This window comes from Petaurus breviceps, unplaced genomic scaffold (genome assembly GCF_028583685.1).
Source record: "Petaurus breviceps papuanus isolate PSGF00001 unplaced genomic scaffold, PetGlider_PUasm1.0 37, whole genome shotgun sequence".
NCBI lineage: Eukaryota > Metazoa > Chordata > Mammalia > Diprotodontia > Petauridae > Petaurus > Petaurus breviceps.
The window spans coordinates 10,991,810-11,016,545 of NW_027186296.1; the positions used below are offsets into that span (position 1 = coordinate 10,991,810).

Genomic DNA, 24,736 nt, shown 5'->3' on the forward strand with positions numbered 1-24,736 from the left:
GAGACAGTAAGAAAGAGCTGTAGCTGTTTCCTGGGTACATTCCCTAGTCATTGGCTGAGGTTGTCACGCTGGCCTTTAAACCCTTTCCCTGGCAAGGTTTGCTGTGAATAAAATCCGTCCCTTGACCTCACCTTTGGTACTTAATGCGCATGCGTCTGAGTCCCTCGTTCGGGTCTCCTAGGCTCTTTGTGGCAAACTATCCTAGTCAGGGATGTCTCTTCCTTGTCTCCCCTACTATCCCAGACATCCTATTTCCTCTCCAAACAGCGTCCTATCCTAGTAGAGCACCGGCGCCACATTGATGCTTTTGGGCCGGTGTAGGCGCACAAGTCCCTTGACCACAAAGGAACTGAACATCTTGACAGACATGTTTTCAGGGCTCTTTAGTTCCCGCAGGTTTCATAGTTCCAAGGTCTGCTTCCTTTAGCCAGCAAAAATTTGGACAAAATGGAGCTTATGCAACGAGCTAACAAGTTTCCACACCCTGCCTCCAAAAACGACCGGGTTGAGAGGTTGGAGTAATCAACATGTGGACACCATTCAATCTATGGTGAATGTTACAAATAAACCACTGTTAACAGTCTTCACTCAATTTGTTGGGATTCGATATTTCAAAATTTATCTAAAAACACCTCAGCAGACAGAACAGCTTGACCATGTCTTATGAATAAGTTTTGGTATGCATTCATTCGTTGCAATGTGGTGGTCTGGTGAGGGGAAGGCAAGGTCTATAGATGTGAAATATTACATGTACGTACATACTGTCAGAGTGGAACTTCAGGTTGTTTCGTTTACTTGTTTTCTCTTAAAATTTGTTAGGATAAAAAATATAGAACAGAGGAATACATTCAGAAATGAATGTGATGTATAAACGTATCAAAAATAAGAAAATGTTTAAAAACTAAATAGGAACAAATGTAGGTCATAGCTTGGTTCCAAAAAATTAATTTTCACAATTACAAACTGGAGAGTGCATCAAAACAGCAACTCCTCTTTAAAAGAGCTGGGATTTTGTAAGCTGAGTCAACAGCCAATTGGCAACAGCCAATATGGCAGCCAAGAAAATGTGATCTGAGGTTGCACTGACAGGCAGTAGGCAGTATACAGGACTAGAAGGATGTAAGTCTGGGGATACCAACTCTTATATCGGATTGTGGCTGGAGTAGCGTACAATGTTCTAGGTGCTACATTTTTGTAGACTGCTTGACAATGTATTATCCAGAGAAAGGCAAGCAGGATTGTTAAGCCTTGATATCATACGCAATATGAAAACTGGTTGAAAGAACTTGAGATGTTTAAGACTGAGAAGAGAAAAAATTGGGGGAAATCAACAGTTTTCTTCAAGTATTTAAAGAGTTGTTCCATGTAAGAGGGAATTGATATATAACAGACAACATTGGGATAGCACTTTAAAGTTTGCAAAGTCATTTACTAACATCATCTCATGTTCATATATTATCTCATTTGGATTCTGCTTGACTCCAGAGAGCAGAATTAGGAGCAAATAAGTGCAAGAGTTGTAGAGAAGTAGTACATTTTAGGCTTAATATAAGGAAAAACCATTTGACACTTAAGAGCCATACAAAAAAGAATCAGTCTACCTGGGGAAGTAATGAATACTTCCTCACTAGAGAGTTAAAACAAAAAAAAACTGGATGTCTACATGTCTGTCATAGAGGGGAGTTCTTATTCAAGCAATAGGCTGGACTAAATGGACTTAGAAATCCCTTCCAGGGGCGGCTAGGTGGCATAGTACCGGTAAGCACTGGCCTTGGAGTCAGGAGGACTTGAGTTCAAATCCAGCCTTAGACACTTAACATACTAGCTGTGTGACTTTGGGCAAGTCACTTAAACGCAACTGCCCTCCAAAAAAAAAAAAGAAGAAATCCCTTCCAACCCTGAAATTCTTTCCCTGGAGGGCAGGAATATAACTATCCCAATTGTCAAGATAAGGCTTAGTAAAATGTTGGCTCCAAGGGCCAAAAGGAAGCATAAATCAACTTCCTGACTACAGAACAAGAATGGCTCTCACTCAGGTGATTTCAGGATCTGGCTCCTGGCCTAGAAATGAATGTGACTGAGTTTATATTAGGTCCTGAGAATCAGAGGCAGGGGCAAGGGTGAGTGGGGGCAGGAAGGGCTATAACTTTGCTTTATTTGTATTTCCTTTGACACAGAAGAACCAAGAGGAACACAGAGTTGAGCAGGGTTGAAAAATCACTCAGTCCAGTGTACTCAGGGTTTGCTCCAGGAAAAGCTCCTGGAAGCTATGCCGTCCCTGTGGCTTCACATTCTGCAGAGTGTTTCCTAGCCCAGGATCTTTTATCACAGAATGGGACAGGGGGCACTCTAATTAACTATGTCCTTTAACCTGCCTTCATACAAGACTAGAAAAGCAGATGAGGATACCCTGATCTGATGAATGACATTGGTGACTCTGCCCTAGGGAATAATTACTGGTTCTTTCCGTGCTATAGGGGAACTGGGGAGCTGGTTCCTAGGCTTTGGGCACTAGCAGGCAGTACTAGAGGCCGATGGTATAGGAGCGACCAGTAGGGTTATGAATAGCTGAGCAGATAGGTGCCGTCACTGCCCATTCATACCACACCTTCTTGGCATTGCTGCATCGCCAGAATCGAACACAGATGGTCTGCCCTTCATGCACGGTGATGGGCTGCTGTAGGAACAGAGACAGTACATTTGGGGTAGCTGGTCATATCACCACAACTGGGACAGGGGCCTAATAGATCTTAGGAGCAATATCACCATATTGGAAGGGAAATAGGAAGTAACTCAAGGAAAGAGAGGTAAGTCAAGGGCAAATAGTAAATATTGGAATCAAGGGAAAGGATACCCTCCTGACTCTTAAAGATTCTCACCTTGATAGGAAAGAGAATAGGAAACCAGGAAAACATTCCAGGAGAGTGGGTCTCTGGACGGATACCTATGGGGATATAAGAACCAAATGAACTAAAGACCCTTCCTCTTGCCCTTACCACACCATGACCAGCCACCCCCTCTGTCAGAGCTATAAAGAGGACTTCTATAAAAGGGAAAGAATGACTATACCAGCTCCCTTTGTCATCTTTTGAAGCAAATATATGCAGGGGAATTCCCAGATACCACACATTTCCTGCTAGTCAGAAGCACAAGAACTCACTCAGAGTGATATCCTGATAAAGCACGGTCTCAAAGTAGCCTGCAAATCCATGCAGCACAGTGTTCACCTCAACGGGAAACTCCAATGTACGGTATCGGTTGTTATCAGTCATAGGATCTGTCAAGAAAGAGGCAGTGAAAGGCAGGGGAGCCCAAAGGTGATTCAGTGAGGGGCCAGGAAAGCAACTCTATCAAAAGAGAGGACATGCTTAGCTCTGGAGAGAGGATTAGAAGCAGCCACACAACGACCTACCTCGGTTGGGATGGCTAAAGGTAAAGCAAGGCTGGGGTTCAGCCAGCTGGTGAAAGTTGTGCAGTCGAACTACATAAGGCATCTCAAACTGGGCCTGTCAAGAAGAGGAAAGCAGGTGCTGGAAGGGAGAACAGGGACAGTCTCCTCCTTCCCAGGAACCTGACAGGAAAGTATCAAGAGCCTGAGGGACACACAAATAAAAGGAGAGAACTCAAACTAACTCCCAATTTAATATATTTTCTAATGAAAGAAAGCAGATGTTTAATGTTTGCTGACACAAGTTAGTTAAAAATGGGTATGTGGAAAGGGAAGACGTCTTCTCACCTCAGGGTCCCGGTCCTTTTCTCGACATGCCCGGACTTCATTGTATAGCTTAGAGGAGGAGATGGGGGCTAGGAAAGAAGTATACTCCCCTGGGATGCTCACTCCATCATCTGCAGAAATAAGGAGGGTGAATGAATCAAATATAAAATCCTCTATTTGGCTTTTATTAAAGATCATCATAACCTACCTCTAGCCCCCAACATCTTAAAGTAGCCCATATAGTCTATGATCTAGTGAAACTGGACTCATTGCTATTCCTTCACAATCTAATCTTCTGATTCTGAGCATTTCCACCAACTGTCCCCTGACAGGAAAGTCCATCCTCCTCATCACCTCCTGCTTCCCTGGTTTCCTTCAAGTCACAGCTAAAATCCCTCCTTCAACAAGAAACCTCTCTCAATTCTAGTGCCTGTTATTTTCTGTATGTAGCTTGTATATATAGCTGCTTGCATGTTGTCTCCCCCATTAGACTGAGCTCCTCGAGAACAGTGTCTGGCATATAGTAGGTACTTAGAAAAGGGCAAGGAATGATTATTAGTAAACAATTACGAACTGTGGAGGGTGTAAATCTAGGGATTTTTTTTTTCCTTATTTCCTCATTCAAAGCCCAGTCCTAGTGAAGGGCAGGGCAGACAAAGAGACATTCTCCTCAATCTTGGGCAGGACTCCACCCAACTAGGAAAGCTTACTTCTGACTAAAGGGGAAAGAGAATCTAATCTAGGTGAACTGAGGCCCAGCAGTCAACTACTATAGTGGTCTGGGGAGAGGTGGATCAATTTGTCCACACTTCCTAAGTAGGACAATCCGGGTGGAGTCTTTGTCCTAGAGTGACAGGATTAGTCACAGTCCCCAGCCCCTCATTAAAATTAGAACAAACCCACCTCATAATATTCATTCTCTCATTAACTGTTAACCAAGAGTTGATTTCCACCTGTAGGGAACATACACTCTTCCAAAGGTATTTAAACATTGGGTGTTCTCCAGGCATAATCTTTGGTTTCCCAGAGGGCCAAAGATGTCAATTTATTATTTGCTAGCCATAATTAATAAACTGATTATTAATTACCAAGAAGCTATGTCTCTCTGACTTTTCATTTGTCACAAAAATATTGACTGACCTTCAAGAAGCTTCAGTGGCTCCCCCTTGCCTCTAAAATAAAATACAAACTCTCCATTTGGCATTTAAAGACAGATCTTTCTAGTTTGGCTGGACTGTTTCGTGTGTGAAGGGGAGTAACATGAAATTAGTCTGCTTTACTTGCTGTTCCCATAACAGGACATTCCATTTCCCATCTATATGCCTCTGTATAAGCAAATCTCCATGCCTGGAAGGCTCTTCTGGCCCTTCCTTTCCACCTCTTGGAATCCCTAGCTCCCTTCAAAGCTCAAGTGACTTCTCCTAAATTACTTTTTACTTTGTATATATTTTGTAATCACTGATGTGTCTAAGTATTCCTCCCTACCCTCCTATCCACCCCCCATCCCCACCCCACCACACCTCCACAGAATATAAATAAGGTCCTTGAGGGGAAGAAACTGATTCACTGTATATCCCTACACCGCAGACAAAGTGCCTGGCATACTGTAGATACTTAATAAATTTTTGCTGAATTGAATTCATTGTCTTCTAGATTGCTTCCATTGGTTCTCCCACCCTGTAACCAACTTCTGCCCTTCCTCTGTCTTCTATTGGAAGGCACCTTTTAGGAAGTGCTGGGCTCCATCCAGGCATTCAGGTGACAGTTCATTATCTGCAAAGGAGCCTAGGAGTTCACTAACAATGATGTCTGCCTTCTCAGGTGCCACCCATTCCCGCATGTCTGATGATACTACTGTCACCTGGCTGCCCCACTCTTCAAATTGCCAGTTCTCTAGCCTGTGAGTGGAAAAGATATTGTTAGTGTGAGTGCTGGCGTTGGCGAAAGCTTCTATAAAGCAGGAACATTATGCTCTCTTTAGGCAGCATCAGGAGTCACTCACGTAACTACAGCATTGGGGTTCTTCTCTACAGCATACAGCTTCACCCTCCGATCAGCTTGCTTGGCAGCCCGGAGGGAAGCATTCACCAGGGGACCTCGGCCTGCACCTAGCACCATCAGCACCCTGAAACGAAAAGACAAAGATGAGATAGAACAATCAAACTATCAAACAAAATGGGACAAATACACAGCATGGATGTAATGTGTTGTTATAGTACCGTGTTTCCCCAATAATAAGACACTGTCTTATTAATTTTTGGGACAGAAAAACACCAGAGGGCTTATTTTCAGGGGAGGGCTTATTTTAATGAACATTGACAGCAATTTTAATAAACAGGTAAATGTGAACAAAAAAATGTACCAGCAAGCAAATTACTGGGGAAGAACAGGATGACGCGCTCACTGCTGCAGCTCTGATTGGATGCAGCTCGGAGCGCCGTGTGCGTTTCACTGGGGGGGGGGGACGGGGACGGGGACGGTGCATACAGAGGGTACCATAATGTAGCGTGTAGCGCAGGGGATCACCTTCACTACAGCAGCAATCTCAATAGGGCTTATTTTAGAGGAATCTTACACAGTAATTTTCGGGATAGGTCTTATTATCAGGGAAACACGGTAGTAGTAGTTGCAGCAGCAGTGGCAATAGCTAGTCTTTATATATTACCTAAGACCCACAGGGACAGTCTCCTGATCTATATCTTACCACTGGACCCAATGGCTCCAGAGGACAAAGTGAGGCTGGTGACCTGGCACAGCCCTCCCTCACTTAAATCCAATTCACTTGCAAGTCAGGACACCACCTTCCTGAAGTAATGGTGCTCTTCAAGAATGCAGGACCAACAACAATGCCCATCAAGACCTTGGCTAAGCACAATTAATGTGATAAACACAATTAATCCTCAACAACCCTGAGGGGTAAGTGCTATCATGATCTCCACTTTATAGTTGAGGAAACTGAGGCAGACAAAGGTTAAGGGACTTGACTAAGGCTAGTAAATGTCTGAGGCCAAATCTGAACTCAGACATCCCTGACTCTAGGACTCCACAACTCAATCCACTGTATCACCTAGCTGCCCGAGTTAAGAAACACTCACTGCACATTGCTGTCCTTTTCTTCTTCTGGTACACGATCCAAGAGACATCTGTAGATAGCCTAGGAAGAACAGAGATTAGAAGTTAACACCAGCAAGAACCTACTTCTGGCTTTACTCTCATTCCTATGCTTACCCAAACCCTAGCCCTGGCTCCTGTCTAAATCCGGACCCCACACACCTGCTGGTACTGGGAGTATTTGATGGGATCCTTCTCAAACACTTCATAAGTTTGTGACTCCAGATTGTCCATCAGTGGCTCAAGAAGAGAAAAAGAAAGACCAAGTTAAGTTAACCAGTGCCCAGAACCTGATGGCACTCCAAACCAGAGCAATTTATTTGCCCTCTGGGTCTAGCTGGGAGGAAGAATAGGGAGGATGGAGGGGGGAGGGGAGAGGGAAGGTTGGATTCCCTCCACACAAAACACTTCCTTGTCCCTTATGATTCCCACAATTCCTAAATTCACAGCTCACCTGGAGTGGTGACTGGAGATAGTCCTCATACCCTTTGGCAAAGAGTTCATAGGCATTGGGTGGTGGACAGTTCTGGCTCAGGTATTCCAAATACTGTAGATAGGTGCAGAATTCCTTTTCCGAGTGATGATTGGCACCAGTAAGGATGAACTGTACTTCCAACTATCAAGAAGTCAACATAGCAACACAACCTCTATAGTCTTTCTCTTTTCCCAGAGTCCCACTGTCCTAAGTTTTAAAAGACTTGCTTCAAAACCAAGCATCCGTGTTTAATCACTGCCAGAGGAAAAGGGCATCAACAAAGAGAGGCCTAAGTCATTCATTTTATGAATACTTAATCAATCTCCTTGAGGCTGGTATATATCACCCCCAACAATCAGCATATGGCTTTATTATGTTTAATGCCCAATGCACATCTCATAGTAGCTCAGAATACCTCATATCCTTTTGCTATTTCTTTCTCAAAAATATTTCTGGGTCTCAGGATCCCAAACATTAAAACTGGGGATTGAGGCAGGAAGGGAGAACAATATGATTCCTAAATTGGTGTTTTATGATTTAATCCTATGTAAATATTTCCTTTGAAGATGGGTTCCATGAAAAGTTATCAAGGTTCCTGTGCCACATATTCCCTTTATCTCTGGACACCAACTTTGTAAAAATTATTCTCTGGGGTCAAATATGAAAAGGGAACTGATTTGTGGGGAAATTTCAAACAATCACATATGCAAAGTAGAGGATCACTGGGGCACTACCAGATGAACATTACAACTCCTCACCCCAACATATACCCTTTTTACCTTGAGGAGCCGGAAGATCAACCTCTGGTGCACCTTAGAAAGGACAGGAAATCCCTTCTTATTGGTCAGGAAGATACTGGTGGGAAGGATGGCTGCTTTGATTGGCTCCCCAAGCCATCGGTCAATAATATGATTAGATGGGAGGTCAGCACCAACTTCAATAGCTATAGTGGGGAAAGAAAGATCTACTGAAGCTCAAACAAGCTTTCTTATCTGAAAAGGAACAGTCTGTTACAGTTCTGCTATGAAGCAGAAACTGTATATAAAGTGAAACGAAGTTACCCAAAGTCTCAGTGTTAAGCTAACCTGAAGCTTCACCCCATGACTCCAATTCACATGGGGAAGGGGGAAAAGAAACTAACTATGGCAGCCTGCCATACTTACCCACTGCAATCCTCTTGCTGTAGTCACACAGGGTACGAAAGTTATGCCACCTGCCCAGAAGAAAACACAGCAATTAGCCAATTATACTCCTTCTAGCTGTCAGCCACTGCCCCACAACTTCTAGCCCATTCTTCTCCCAGCCCTGCATTCTAACCTTCTGCAATAACAAGAAGAGAATCACATACCACATCCATGTCTTCTCCTCTCCAGTGTATGCCTCTGTATGTTTAAGAGGTTCATTCCCAATGACATCATCACGAAGGTCTTCTGCTGCCACCAAGGGTACCCTCATCCAGAACTGCATGGAAAGAAACTCATTACCTCTGCCTCCAGAAAATCTTCCTTGATTAAAATGAACCTGATCCTAAACCAGTGTTAAGCCCTTTATGATCAACATGTCTTTCTTGTTTCCTGCAGACATAAGTAGATAATGCTACTTCATGGAGACAAATGCTCATTTGTATGTTTAGGTTTAATATCTACTAGTCTGTCCTGTCTTCCAATTTGACTTTATATTTTCTGAGACAGAAATAAATCCTCCTTATTAAAAAGACTCAGCTTTTTGATAATAGTATTTGTTTGATCTATCCAATTACTGACTCATCAGTGATCCTAGGCAAATTAAAAAAAAACAGTAGGGTTCTTTCCAATCCATTTTATGCACAATGGATTAAGTTTCCTGGTTTGGAATAATAAAGTATTAAATACAACCCAACCACAGTATGACATTGCCTATTCATCTTCTGGGTCTGGGGAAGGAAATCACTGAGGTCATACCATGGAAGAATGATGGCCTGTGTGAATGTGATTGGTTAGGACTCTGGCCAGGTTAGTGTTATCTTCTTGAGTGAGAGGTAACAGAAAAGCTGGAAGCCCCAGGTATGCCCCAAAATTCAACTCCTGCAACATGGCCTGGAACAGAGACCAATACAGACATATTAGTAAGTAATATCCCAAATGGCTTCTATTGTTGTGGTGCTAGCCATAACTGATGATATCAAGTTATCCCAATAGCCACTGCAATTTTGGCTGCCCAACGTGGTACACAGGGGCCCATGGTCCCCGTGAGGATAAAAGCCTACATTATCCACCCTTCCTGAGTTCCAAAGATAGCCACAAGGCATATGCCAAGGTGCCTTACCGCCTCAGAATTCCTTCTTATCTTCTCCACTTTGGAATCAGGGCGGATCCATGGAGATAGCTTTCCCACAATCAATGTATTCCAGTCTGCATACGCCAGGAAAGGACAAGAACTAGGTTAAGTATGGTTACTTTACTCCTGCTTCTGTCTGACCCCTGGCACTCCAGAAGATCAGGCAACACAGCACAGAGAACAGGGCTTTTCTCATCATGTATAGGGAACACTGTTCTAGGCAAACAGCACTCATGGGGGCTTTTAAACATGGAAACAAGGGGTTGTATAAGGGGTGTATTTTCCTGTTCCAAGAGAATCACTCTCCCTAATTCAGGGAAGGAGAGGTGGGTGGACAAAGCTCTGAGGCTGTGGGCTGTTCATTGCCTCTAAAGGTATGGGAGGCACTGAGGGGTTCCCTACCCCGTCCAGACAGCAGCAGGTCAGACCGTGTGTGGGGCCCAGGACGGGTGTTGGCAGGTTCCTGGGTGAACTCCCTCTTGAATCGGGGGTGGAAGACGGGCATGCAGAGGAAATCAAAGCTGAGACAAAGACAGATGACCCCCACCACCACCAGATACAATTAGCAAAATAACAGCACCGTTAGGGCAGGACACCTGAGTGGCCTTGCCCCACGTGGGCCGGAGCAGCCGTGCACAGCCCACGCGCCAGGATGGCACTGTATGCCTCAATGTCCCCCCAAAAGGAGTTTATGTATAGGAGGAGAGAAAGGAAAATGGCAGGAACTCCATATCCAGAGGCAGGGCCACATCCCGTTAGATCTCGCTGGCATGAGTGCCACATGCCCAAACTATCCCCAGATTCCCTGGACATTTTCCCACCCTGCTGCCAGCCTCAATCCAAAGACTGTCTGTGGTCGAGCCTCTCCACCCACCCCCATCCACGAGAGAAATGGTCTCTCCCACCACGGTCCCCTCCCCCTCCCCCCAGGACTGGGAATAGTTTCTCCCACTCCATCTCCCAGAAAGCGCGCGTCCCACCCAAGAGAGGGGAGGAAAAGGAAGATGGGGCCCTCACCCTTGTTTCGCCACGGCCCCCAACGTATCAGCCACTTCTGGGACGCAGTTGAGGTCCCGCCCGCTGGACACGCGGCGCCCGGGGGCCCCAACTGCCACCGCCGCCATTTTTCCCCTCACGTTGTTCGCGCCGGGACCCCTGGATAACAACAACCAATGGCAAAGCAAGTAAAAAGCCGGGTTTCCCCGGTAGGCGGGAGGAGTCTCCTTAACAACCCGAGGGTCTTATCCGACTCAGTGCTGGGGGGGTAGGCGGGGCGATGTGTAGGACTCCCTGCCAATCAGATGGTGGCGCCGTGACGAAAGACATGAAACCTAGAGATTTACCAATCCGAAGGTCCGGTTTGGGAATAGAGTGTACTTCCCGTCTCCTTTTATGTAGGATACTTGAAATGGATCCAAAGGAAAAACTACATCCCCCATGAAGCCCTGCGGTATTCTCCTGAAGATGGGCTGCTGCAAGAATTTTTTCGTCCGCGGGCCAGTGGCGCAATGGATAACGCGTCTGACTACGGATCAGAAGATTCCAGGTTCGACTCCTGGCTGGCTCGGTTGGAATGGCTTAATCTTTATTGCTTTCTCAGGATATTTTCTAATCATCTCTATTTCAAACATTCCCAAATGTTTTCCTGCAGTCCTTTAATACCTATTGACACGTTAACTCATCTATTCTTTCAACATAATAAATGCCTACTGAACGAAGAACCATTTTTTAGACTTTAACGTAGATTCACTTTTAGAGTACGCACAGTCCCTGCTCTCTTGAAATTTACAGTGGGGGAGGAGGAGGAAAGACATGAAATTCATATCAACTGGTCTTGAAGAGTAGATTTCACCAGCAATCACTGTCATCATGAAAATTTCTCCACCCAGAAGCCCCCAAAGCTGTTGCTTTTTCAAGCAGTGAAAAGAATTTATCAAGCACATACCTGAACATGATCTCCAGTCTTCTATCTCCAACAGCCTATTGGGCATATCGAACTGGATGTCTTGTAGACATTTAAAATTCAATGTTCTGATTATTTTTCATTATTCTCGTCATTTTCCCCCAAAATCCTCCCTTCCCCATTCCTAACTTCCCTATTACTGTCCAGAACACTACCATCCTCCATGTCATCCAGGATCCCAATATAGGTGTCATCCTCAAACTCCTCACCCTCTCATCCTCCTCCTCGACCCCCATATCCAATCAGCTGCCAAGCTCTGTTGTTTCTACCTTTACTTTTCTCTTTTTCACTTAGCTGTCTCCTCTGACACTGACACTACGCTGGTGTAGGCCGTTATCACCTCACACCCATCTATAGCAATAACTTGCTGGTTGGTCTCCCTACTTCGAGTGTCTTCCCTATTCCAATGCATCCTTCACTCAAGCTATCAAATTTATCTTCCCAGAAACACAGATCTGACCATGTCACTGTCTCAATTCAGTGAATTCCAATGGCTCCCTGTTACCTTCAGGATCAGACATGAACTCCTTTGTTTTGCTTTTTAAAAAAGCCCTTCATCACCTGCTCCCTTCTCATGTCTTCAGTCTTTTCCTCTCTTACATTTCCCTCTTCTTATTCTGTGATCCAGAGACACTGGCCTTCTTGCTGTTCCTTGCCCACTACACTCCCTCTCCCAACTGCATTTTCACTGACTGTTTCCCATGTCTAGCCTTCTCTCCCTCCTCCCATCTGCATCCTGCCTTCCTAAGCTTCCTTCAAGTCTCACCTATACTCCCATCTTCTGACAGAAGTCTTTCCCTGTCCTCCTTGGTGCCTTCCCTCTGAGATTATCCCCAATTTATCCTGCAACTATGTATGTATGTATGTATACACACACACTCATGTACACATACATCTGTATATTGTTTGTATATAGTTATTTGCTTCTTCTCTCCCTCTTTAGACTGTGAACTCTTTAACAGTAGGGACTGTTATTTGCCTTTCATTGTATCCCCAGAACTTAGTATGATGCCTGGAACATAGTAAGGGCTTAATAAATACTAGTCAATTGACTGACTAGATCAATGAATTATCTTTCTATTTATACCGTATCTTGTTTAAAGGATCAGGTATAAAGCTGGAGAAAGTTTATCTAAGGTAACCTTTATACTCCATTCTCTATTCTCCTTATACCAATCAGTGTAATATTAACAATATACCACATGTTTATGCTACCCAGATAACCCTCCTAGGAGTAAAACATCTGATAAATTACAGACCAATAGGTATGAATGACAGTGTGTTATCTCTGCCACCTTAAAAGACTAGCAGAGAGGCAAATGAATGTTTTACTAATAGTGGAATTTCCAGTATTTTGGTATTTGAATGGGAGGAAAGTTTTTAGATGGGAGAATCTTCCTGATGCCCTTGAAATCACACCAGTAAGCAACTTCCCATCCTGCCTTGCCATATCACTGTATTAGGTCCCAAGGCAGGGAATCAGGAGATCTTGGTTTGAGTATGTCGCTTAACTACTGTGTGACTTTTGTCTAGTCCCTTCACTTCTGAGGACTTCAGTTTCACTGAAATCATTTAAGTGCTGTGTACAAATCATTGTGCTATGTGCTATAGGAGATTTAAAGTTTAGAAAAGACCCAATTAAGTCCTAGTGGCACCCACAGTCTAATAGGAGACTGTAGCAGCAAGCACCCCAAGTGTCCTCAGGGTTTGCAGCTACCACAGGTTCTTGGATCTGCTTTGTTAAAGGAAAGCAACTCAAAATGGGTTAACAAGCTTACTTTAATCAGTCAGACATATATCGTTTACCTTGTTCAGGGGAAAAAGGTCAGCACCCTGAACTTCAAAGCATACAGGCAGAATTATCAAGACAGAAACAGATCAAGTACACAGCTTTCCAAACTGTCCAACCATTACATCCATACCTAGTCAACATCTGGGTTTTTCAAAGCCGGGGGACTCTCAACAACGGCTTCCCAAAATTCAGATCAAATCACAGAACACTTCTCAAAGTGAGTCCCAAAACAAAGCTTCACATCAGGGCTTATATAGCCTTCTCCTGGCTCAGAGAATGTAACAACCTTATTGACTCACTGGCCAATCAAGAAGTATCTACTGAAAAACAAGCCTCCCTCCCCAGGCTTCAGGTGCATTTTAGCCTAGGGGCAGGGAAGATCTTCCAAATTTGCATTTCCATTACAGAGACCAAGATCCATATCAGAAAATTGAAATACATAAGAACACTTGATAAATAAAGTTTACCCAATGAAGTGAGGGAACTAACAGAAAGCAGGTTATTCCTGACACAAGGAGAGCAGAGGAAACTTTGGGGAGAGGGTAATAGTTTAGTTGGGCTTTAAAGAATAAGCAAGAATTCAACAGGCAAAGGAGGAGAGAGGGCATTCCTTGCCTAGGTATCAGCCCAGGCAAAGGCAGGGAAAGAGGATATCATGGGATATTTTTGATAAAGAGAAGTGGGAGATAGAATAGTAGGGTTTAGCCAAAGTAACAAAATTAGACCAGATGACTTCTAAAAATCTCTCTAACTCTAAAATTCTAAGCATGACCAGAACCTCATCAGACAATTTTGTTGTATTCCCCATGGCAATGAATACTGTATCCAGCACAAGGTATATTCTCAGATTTACTTGTTAATTGATTGAATGTATAAGAAAATTAACCTAGAATATGCCCCTCACTATCAGCTAAGCCTACAGTTCTGAATGAGAAAGACACAGTAAAGAACACCAGTGGTTTCCATCTTTGTTTTGGGCAGGGCTTTTTTTTTTTTTTTTTATCAGTTGCTCATCCTTCTATATTGTTTTAGAAGGGTGAAGGGAGAAACATTTCTTTTTTACCTACAGAATTGAAAGGAATGTAGGACTTTGGATTGCAAGGATAGGCTGAGATAGGGAGAAACAACGATACAATGGAGTGAGGAGTACCTTTGGGGGAAAAATAGTTTATCTCAGCCCTACAAAAATCAGTGGTAAATGTGGATGCTTCATCTCCTTCACTGAACAGACTCACAGAATTTCAGAATTGGAAAAAAAAACCACAGTGAACTTACTGGAAAAAGAATTTACTTATCCAACAAATAGACAGACATCTGACTTTTTCTTGAAGAACTCCAACAAGAAGGATCCACAGCTTCCACAACACCCTTTCACTTGTGGATAACCTCAATTGTTATAAAAATTTTTCTTTATATTGTACCAAATTCACCTTTGTATAACCTTTTGCTTAGGACCTCACCCACAATAGTTCTTTTGGTCCTAAACAAAAGATGTCAATCTCTCTTTCATATAACAGCCCTTTAAATACTTGAATATTGCAATCATGTTCCCACTAAATCATCTCTTCTCCAAGCTAAACATTTCCAGTTCCTTTAGTCCTCATGTAGTATGAAGTCAAGGTCTTCACCATCCCCGTTGCCCACTCTGGACAATCTTCTGAATATCATATCCTTTCAAAAAGGTGGTTTCTCTAACTGAACACAAACACTCTAGATGTTGTTTGATGATGGCAGAGTAGAAAGGGATTGATATCTCCTTACTCCTGAAAGTCATGCCTTTCTTATATAGCCTAAAATCACATTACTTTTCTTGGCCACCATATCACATTGTTGATCCATATTGCACTTGAAATCCACTAAAACTTCCAGACCTCTTTCAGATGTCCAGCCCTGTCTTCCCCATCTTGCATTTGTGAAGTTCAATTTTTAAACACAAATATAAGACATTTTGACATGGATGTGTCCCAATTAAATTTCATCTCATATGATTTGACGTAATGTTCTTACCCATTAAGATCCCCTAATGGGTTATCTATCTCTCCTAGCTTTGTGCCATCTGCAAATTCAATAAACATGTATCTCTGCCCCAAAAACACAAGTCATTGATAAGAATGTTAGATAGCATAAAGCCAAGCACAGATCCTTTTTTTTTTATTTGTCCTTTTACCAATACATTATAGAAAATTGCTAGGGATCAAAGTCAGGCTCACTAACCTATAATCCATAGTCTCTATTCTCTTCCCCTCTCTGAAAATTGGGGCATTTGCTTTTCTCCAATTCTGCAGGGGGGGTTTTTTTGTTTTGTTTTTTGTTTTTTCCTATTCTCTGTGATCTTTCAAAGCTCACTGAGAGTGGCTCATCAATCACACATCTGCCAGTCCTCTCAATACCAGAGGATCTGGGCCAGATGTCTTAGATCATTAAGGGCAGGTAGGAATTCCATTTGTGTAGGGAACTCCCAGTGTAGAAATTCCTTCCACAGATGCAGGTCCACCACTCTTCAGTAACTCAGTCTTAGAGAATTGTCTGAGTGACCTGACACATTATGTGACTCCTCTGATCCCATTGCTAGTGTAGGTCAAGAATTGATTTCAGATCTTTATGACTCCAAGTCTGGCCCTATACCCATACTGCTTCTTACTCTTTCCCTCCCTCCTTAGTTACCTTGAGCATCATCTTCTTTTTGGATAGATTTGCTGTGCCCTTTCCAGTTCAAAGATAATTGTCCTTGGCAGATAAAGCAGAAGCAATATAAGAATTGCACTGTGTCTCCTTTTTATTCCTAGTTATCACCATCTACTTCCTTGCAACAGTCCTATCTTTTTTTTAATCCTTCTCTTCTCCCCAATACAGCTAAAACAAAACAAAAAAGACTTTTTCTGCTGTTGTTAGTCTTAGCTTTCCTTTCCAAATAAAGACTTGGTCTTTAACTGGATTCATTTTTATCTAGAGGCAGGAGGAACAACAGACTAGTTTTCCTTTAGGCCACTAGTTTCCCTCGATGAGAACCTATCCTTCTGTAAGTCAAATTCCTTTCTTCATCTTTTTTTGTCTTTCTCACAATACTGCCTTTCAACCATTTCTTCTTTTATTCTCCTTTCCCCTTCTCCACCCCCACCCCCAAGTTACTATCTGGGAACAACTTCTTTGCCTTTTCAGGGATGTTTTCACCTCTACCATTATATATATTGGGCCCTCCAAGATCTGGTGCCATCTTACTTTTCCATCCTTATATCTCATTGGCTACCCTCTATAAACTCTCTACTCCAGTCAAATTAGACTGTCTTCCATTTCCTGAACACATCCTATGTTTTCCCACCTTGGTGCCTTTTCTTGGTTCCTTACACCTGGAGTGTTCTCTCTCCTCCATCACCTATTGAATTCCTTGGTCTCTGTAATCCAGGTCTTTAAAAGTCTCATTCAAGAGTACAGGGGGCGGAGCCAAGATGGTGGAGTAGAAGCACAACCCTCCCGCGGCTCCGGCTTCCAACCTCCCCAATCCATGTAAAAAGGGGACTCTAAACAAACTTTGGAGCTGCAGAACCCACAAAATGACACAGAAAAGCTAACCTCCCGCTGAGAACAGCCTGGCAGGCCGGCAGGAATTGGCCAGCGCAACGCTCTGGGAGCCCAGACCAGCCCAACGCCGAGGCTTTAGCCCCAGGGCAGGCCTGACCAGCCGCCAGCCAGAGGGACTCCAGATCAGCAGCAGCTGTGGCCGTTTCCAGATTTATCAATACATAGATGCGAAGGACAAGTTCTAATAAGGAATAATAGCGGGCGACAGCGCGGCGGCCTGCGCGGGAAGGTGCGGCAGCGGCAGCACGTCGGGCGCAGGCCGGGAAGGCACAGTGGCCTGTGCGGGAAGGCGTGGTGGACGCAGGCCTGGAAGGGGCCTGATCAACTCGGAGGGCAAGTCTTCCCACCAACCACAAGGTCCACTACCAGGCCTATCACCAAAGGGCTGGGACTGGAAAGAGCAAGGTAAGAAGCAAATACAGGGGCCCCTATACTGGACAGCAAACACTCCTGGGGCTACCACTTCATAGCCCAGAAATCTTTTTTTTTTTTTAAAGCCCCTTTCAGGACCTCCAAAGACAAGGATGGCAGAGTGAACCCCACTTGCTCTAAACCCCCTCTCTGACCCTGAAAATATAGTAACTCTTGCCCCAGGGCAAAACCCTCTACAGTAAAGGCTTGGGATCCTAGAGGAAGGGCGAGGCTAGGACACTGCCTCAAAATGGGTAGAAAGCAGACTACAAAGACAAAGACTCTAGAGTCCTACTATCCTCAGAGGGAGTAACCAACCTCAGAGGGAGACACTGTGGACTCCACACCCACAGCTGAGACTTCAACAGGGAATGGATCCCAAGCACAGAAGGCTCTCCTAGATGAGATCAAAAGGAACTTTGAAAGCAAAATGAGAGAGATAGAAGACAAAATGAATAATTCTCTCAAAACGAAAATAGCAGAATTCGAAAAACATTATAATGAGGAAAACATCTCTCTAAAAAGAAAAGTGTATAATATGGAAAAGGAGCTTCAAAAATTAACCGAGGAAAATGATTTGCTAAAAACCAGAATTAAACAAATGGAAACAAATAACTCTATGAGGAACCAAGAATTAGCCAAGCAAAACAACAAAAATGAAAAATTAGAAAAAGAGGTAAAATACCTCAAAGAAAAAATAACTGACCTGGAAAACAGATCCAGGAGAGATAATCTGAGAATCATAGGCCTACCAGAAAATTATGATGAAAAAATGAGCCTGGACAACATTCTCCAAGAGCTCGTTAAGGAAAACTGCCCTGAGATACTAGAACCTGAGGGGAAAATAGAAATTGACAGAATCCACCGGACACCTGCTGTAAGAGATCCCAAACTGAAAAATCCTCGAAATGTTGTGGCCAAACTCCAGAACTACCAGATAAAAGAGAAAATACTTCAAGCGGCCAGAAAGAAACAATTCAAATATCAAGGGTCCACAGAGAGGATTGCACAGGATTTGTCAGCCTCCACACTGAAAGATCGGAGGCAGTGGAATACAATTTTCAGGAAGGCAAAACAGCTCGTATTACAACCAAGGATCACATACCCAGCGAGACTGAGCATATTCTTCCAGGCAAAGAGATGGTCATTCAATGATATAACAGAGTTCCAGACCTTCTTGATAAAAAAGCCAGAACTCAATGGAAAATTCAACCTCCAATTACGAGAAGCAACAGTGACTTAGAAAGGTAAAAAAGGAGAACACACTTCATTTTAGAGGGAAAGAGGGGAGGGAGAGGAGCTTCGCATGAGATCTGTTCCTGTCATTCTTGATGCGAAGAAAAAATAGCATACCTCATTAAGTATAACAATATCCTACAGGCAGTAGGAGGGGGAAAGGGTTACAAAAGGGGGGTGGGAGTGATTTGTAGGGAGGGAAGTAGTAAGGGGAAAAGGGGAGGAAAAGGGAGGGGGGCCGAAAAGGGAACACTGAGGGAGGTGGTGGTCAAAAGGAAAACTATTAAGGGGGGGAAGGGAGAAGGGAGGGAAAATATGAACATTAACAGGGGCAGGAATAGGATGAGGGGAAAGAAACAGATAACAATCATAACTGTAAATGTGAATGGAATGAACTCTGCTATAAAACGGAGACGGATAGCAGAATGGATTAGAAATCATAATCCTACAATATGCTGTTTACAAGAAACACATTTGAAACAGAGGGATACACACAAGGTAAAAGTAAAAGGTTGGAGTAAAATATATCATGCCTCAGCTAAAGTAAAAAAAGCAGGGGTAGCAATCCATATCTCAGATAAAGCAAATGCAAAAATTGACCTAATTAAAAGAGATAAGGAAGGAAACTATATCCTGTTAAAAGGCACCATCGAGAATGAAGCAATATCACTACTTAACATATATGCACCAAGTGGTGTAGCATCCAAATTCCTAGAGGTGAAGGTAAAGGAATTAGAGGAAGAAATAGATAGCAAAATTATACTAGTGGGAGACCTTAATCTCCCCCTATCTGAACTTGATAAATCCAACCTCAAAATAAACAAGAAAGAAGTTAAGGAGGTGAACAGAATTTTAGAGAGGATAGGTATGATAGATCTCTGGAGAAAGCTGAATGGGGATAAAAAGGAATATACTTTCTTCTCAACAGTTCATGGCACATATTCAAAAATTGACCATGTTCTAGGGCATAAAAACCTCACAATTCTATGCAGTAAGGCAGAAATATTAAATGCATCATTCTCAGATCATGATGCAATAAAAATTATATGCAATAAAGGGCCAGGGAAAGACAGACTAAAAACTAACTGGAAATTAAACAATTTGATCCTAAAGAATGAGTGGGTCAAACAAGAAATTATAGAAACAATCAGTAATTTCATTCAAGAGAATGATAATAATGAGACAACATACCAAAATCTGTGGGATGCATTAAAGGCAGTTCTTAGGGGACATTTTATATCCCTGAGTGCATATGTGATTAAATTAGAGAAAAGGGAGCTCAACAAATTGGGCATGCAATTAAAAAACCTAGAAAAAGAACAAATTCAAAATCCCCAATTAAATACTAAACTAGAAATATTGAAGACTAAAGGAGAGATTAATAAAATCGAAATTAAGAAAACTATTGAACTAATAAATAAAACCAAGAGCTGGTTTTATGAAAAAACCAACACAATTGATAGACCCTTAGTCAATATGATTAAAAAAAAGAAAGAAGAAAACCAAATTATGAGTATCAAAAATGAAAAGGGTGAATCTACCTCCAATGAAGAGGAAATAAAAACAATAATTAGGTATTATTTTTCCCAATTGTATGCACATAAATTTGACAATCTTAGGGAAATGGATGAATATTTAGAAACATACAAGTTGCCCAGATTAACTGAAGAGGAAGTAAATTACTTAAATAATCCCATCTCAGAAAAAGAAATTGAACAAGCCATCAGTCACCTCCCTAGGAAAAAATCTCCAGGGCCAGATGGATTCACTAGTGAATTCTATCAAACATTTAAAGAACAATTGATTCCAATACTCTACAAATTATTTGGGAAAATTAGTGAAGAAGGAGTCCTACTAAATTCTTTTTATGACACAAATATGGTACTGATACCTAAATCAGGAAGAGATAAAACAGAGAAAGAAAATTATAGACCAATCTCCCTCATGAATATAGATGCAAAAATTCTAAATAAAATACTAGCCAAAAGACTACAGCAACTTATCTCAAGAATAATACACTTTGATTAGGTAGGATTTATTCCAGGAATGCAAGGATGGTTTAATATTAGGAAAACCATCAGTATAATTGAGCATATCAACAATAAAACTAGCAGAAACCACATGATCATCTCAATAGATGCAGAAAAGGCTTTTGACAAAATACAACATCCATTCCTATTAAAAACATTAGAAAGTATAGGAATAAATGGAGCCTTCCTTAAAATAATAGGTAGCATCTACTTAAAGCCATCAGCAAGTATTATATGCAATGGAGAGAAGCTGGAAGCATTTCCCATAAGATCAGGGGTGAAACAAGGGTGTCCACTATCACCCCTCTTATTCAATCTGGTACTAGAAATGTTAGCAGAGGCAATTAGAGAAGAAAAAGAAATCAAAGGAATCAAGTTAGGCAAAGAAGAGACCAAGCTATCACTCTTCGCAGATGATATGATGATATACTTAGAGAATCCTAGAGAATCAAGTAAAAAACTGCTTGAGACAATAAATAAATTTGGCAAAGTTGCAGGATATAAAATAAACCCACATAAATCCTCGGCATTCCTATATATTTCCAATGAAACTCAACAGCAAGAAGTAGAAAGAGAAATGCCATTTAAAGTTACTGTAGACATTATAAAATATTTGGGAATCTACCTGCTAAAACAAACCCAGGACCTGTATGATCATAACTACAAAACACTTTTCACACAAATAAAGTCAGATCTAACTAATTGGAAAAATATCAATTGCTCATGGCTGGGTTGAGCTAATATAATAAAAATGACAATTTTACCTAAATTAAATTATATATTTAGTGCCATACCAATTAATTTACCAAAAAAACTACTTTATAGAGTTAGAAAAAATAGTAACAAAATTCATCTGGAAGAATAAACGGTCTAGAATATCAAGGGAATTAATGAAAAGAAATGCTAGGGAAGGTGGACTAGCTTTACCAGATTTCAATCTGTACTATAAAGCAGCAGTCATCAAAACTACTTGGTACTGGCTTAGGAATAGAGGAGTGGATCAATGGAATAGATTAGGCACACGAGATTCAGAAGTCAATGACTACAGTAATGTATTGTTTGATAAACCCCCAGACCCTGGTTTTTGGGATAAGAACTCACTATTTGACAAAAACTGCTGGGAAAACTGGAATATAGTATGGCAGAAACTGGACATAGACCATTATCTAACACCATATACCAAAATCAAGTCTAAATGGGTTCATGATCTAGGTATAAAGGTTGATACTGTAAGCAGTCTGCTAAAACAAGGAATAGTTTACCTATCAGACTTGTGGAGAGGGAATGACTTTATGACGAAACAGGAATTAGAGAACATTACAAAATGTAAAATGGATAATTTTGATTACATGAAATTGAAAAGTTTCTGTACAAATAAAGCCAATGTAACCAAGATTAGGAGGGAGGTGGGAAATTGGGAAAGAATCTTTACAACCTATGTCTCTGACAAAGGACTCATCTCTAAAATATACAGAGAACTGAGTCAAATTTATAAGAATACAAGTCATTCCCCAATTGATAAATGGTCAAAGAACATGAACAGGCAGTTTTCAGAGAAAGAAATTAAAGCTATCTATAAGCACATGAAGAAATGCTCTAATTCACTATTGATTAGAGAAATGCAAATCAAAACAACTCTGAGGTACCACATCTCACCAGTTAGATTGGCTAAGATGACAAAACAGGAAAATGACAAATGCTGGAGAGGATGTGGGAAAACTGGAACACTAATGCATTGTTGGTGGAGTTGTGAACTGATCCAGCCTTTCTGGAAAGCAATCTGGAACTATGCCCAAAGGGTTATAAATACTTTCATACACTTTGATCCAGCAATACCACTCCTAGGGTTATATCCCAAAGAGATCATAGAAATGGGAGAAAGACCCATATGTACAAAAATGTTTATAGCAGCTCTTTTTGTTGTGGCAAAGAATTGGAAATTAAGGGGGTGTCCATCAATTGGGGAATGGCTGAACAAGTTGTGGTATATGCATGTTATGGAATATTATTGCGCTATAAGAAACGGGGAGCAGGCGGTCTTCATATTTACCTGGAGAGGCTTAAAAGAACTGATGCTGAGTGAGAAGAGTAGAACCAGGAGGAATTTGTACACAATTACAGACACAACATATGTGTGATGACCAACTTTGATAGACTGGACTCTTCTCAGCAATGCAGTGATATAAGTCAATCCCAAAAGACGCATGATGGAGAGAAAAACGTGCATCCAGAGAAAGAACTAAATTTATATCCAGGTGGAAGCAAAATACCTGATCTTTTTCGTTCTCTTATTTGATTTTATGTCCTCTTTACCATTTTTCATTCCAGCTGGTATAATCCATCCTTATAACCTGACCATTGTATAATGTGAAAGTATTTACAGATCCTATACTTGATTATAAGATGCCATGGGGGGGGAGGGGAAGGAGGGGGACAAAATGTGAAATTCAAGGAATTGTGGAATTGAATCCTGTAAACTAAAAGGAAACAAATTAATAAATTAAAAATTGAATTAAAAAAAAAGTCTCATTCAAGTACCACCTCTTCTATGAAGCTTTCCCAGTCCCTCTAATCAGGTACAGTCTTCCATATTAGAATTTTGCAAACACCAATGAATTTATATAATATATATATTTTTGCTTTTTGGAGGGCAATTGGGGCTAAGTGACTTGCCCAAAGTCACATAGCTAGTGTATTAAGTGTCTGAGGCTAGATTTGAACTCAGGTCCTCCTGACTCCAGGGCCAGTGCTCTATTCACTGCGCCACCTAGCCACCCCTATAATATTTTGTATTATAATTATCTGTGTTTGTGCCTTATACCTCCACCTAGTCAGATCCATGAGAACAGGACTACCTCTTATATAAACTTTGTATCTTACCCAGTGGCTAGACAAGTTGTAATACATAGTATATATGCTTAATAAACAAACATTTGTTGTTGAATTGATAAAGTTGGAAATAATGGTTTATTGCTCCTACCTCCTATTGTTTCCAATCCCTTCCTAAAAATCAAGAGAGTACTCTATTGAAAAATACGGGCTCAACTTTTTATGGTAGCAAAGAACTGGAAACAAAGTAGATGTTCATTGATTAGTAGAACAGCTAAGCAAATTATGATACAGGAATGTAATGGAATATTACTATGCTGTAAGGAATGATGAATATAATGAATATAGAGATGTGTGGAAAGACTTATGTGAACTAAGATGCTAAGTGTGGTAAACAAAGCCAAGAAAATTATATACAATGTAAATTTTTTTAAAAACCACAAAATGATTGCAAGTGAACGCTGCAAAATTATAAAGAGCAAGCCTGACTCTGAAGAAGAGATATGAGAAGACACCTCCACCTATATGTACTCTTGTAGAGGTTGGGGTCCACAAGTATGGAACATTGCATAAATTGTCAGGTTTTTTTCCAATATAATGATTGATTTTGCTTATTTTTCTCTTCTTATTCCTTTTCTTTTAAAAAAAATTCGACTAGTATATGAAATGACTCTCTGGAAGGGGGAATTAAAGGAATATGAGGAGAAATTTTAGATGGTATAAAAAAATCTCAATAAAAATTATTTTTTTAAAAAAGGTGACAGATCCTACTGTAAAAATCAATTCTACAAATATCTACTAAGCACTAACTGCATGTAAGATGCTGGGAGAAACTCAGAAAAGTAAAGTGACTTGTTTAAAATAAACAGCTAGAGTGTGCCAAAGTCAGCTCTTGAATTTGGTTCCTTTAACCCCAGTTCTCTCTTTACCATGCCAACTATGACCTTGCTTATGTTTTGTATTGTATTGTATTCATCAAAATAGATATGAAAGTCCTGGTCCTTATTTAGGGTTTTTCCTTCTTTCAAAGCCTAATTTCAGTCTTAGTGCCTCATTCCACGAGCCTTCCTCAAACAGCTCACCTTCAATGACTGCCATTTCTGAATATATGCTGCTGTTATTCCTTAAATGTGGCAGAGGCAAGCATACCACTCAGCTATCATATAGCCTATGCTGTGTTGTAATGCAGTATGTTTACCCATATAATAAATCCTTAAAAGATATATATAGATATTTATTTATTTTCTTTCTTTTTGGAGGGGGAAAGGTAGGGCAATTG

General features: G+C 41.4%; 1 protein-coding gene and 1 non-coding gene across 2 annotated transcripts; one reads left to right on the top strand and one right to left on the bottom strand.

Annotated features, from left to right (window-relative positions):
• Nucleotides 1-1,408: 1,408 nt before the first annotated feature.
• On the bottom strand, nucleotides 1,409-10,920 carry PRMT5 (protein arginine methyltransferase 5). The gene is made up of 17 exons (XM_069097802.1): nucleotides 10,635-10,920; nucleotides 10,020-10,138; nucleotides 9,606-9,691; nucleotides 9,242-9,376; nucleotides 8,650-8,762; nucleotides 8,465-8,514; nucleotides 8,081-8,244; nucleotides 7,281-7,442; nucleotides 6,989-7,066; nucleotides 6,811-6,869; nucleotides 5,718-5,840; nucleotides 5,438-5,613; nucleotides 3,737-3,846; nucleotides 3,413-3,506; nucleotides 3,161-3,277; nucleotides 2,880-2,944; nucleotides 1,409-2,677 (listed from the first exon to the last, which is right to left on the bottom strand). Exons 1-17 carry the CDS (start codon nucleotides 10,739-10,741, stop codon nucleotides 2,525-2,527), a joined length of 1,911 nt encoding a protein of 636 aa, XP_068953903.1. The 5' UTR covers nucleotides 10,742-10,920; the 3' UTR covers nucleotides 1,409-2,524.
• Nucleotides 10,921-11,111: 191 nt separating this feature from the next.
• Nucleotides 11,112-11,184, top strand: TRNAR-ACG (transfer RNA arginine (anticodon ACG)). The gene has a single exon. It is a non-coding gene; the product is annotated as a tRNA-Arg (tRNA).
• The last annotated feature ends 13,552 nt before the right edge of the window (nucleotides 11,185-24,736 follow it).

Coding starts and splice junctions, on each gene's coding strand:
- PRMT5 (XM_069097802.1), bottom strand. CDS start 10,741: ATGGCGGCGGTGGCAGTTGGGGCCCCCGGGCGCCGCGTGTCCAGCGGG. Junction 8,515..8,649: donor GAGGAGAAGACATGGATGTG/GTATGTGATTCT, acceptor TCTTCTGGGCAG/GTGGCATAACTTTCGTACCC. Junction 2,678..2,879: donor CTATTCTCTTTCCTATCAAG/GTGAGAATCTTT, acceptor CTGTTCCTACAG/CAGCCCATCACCGTGCATGA.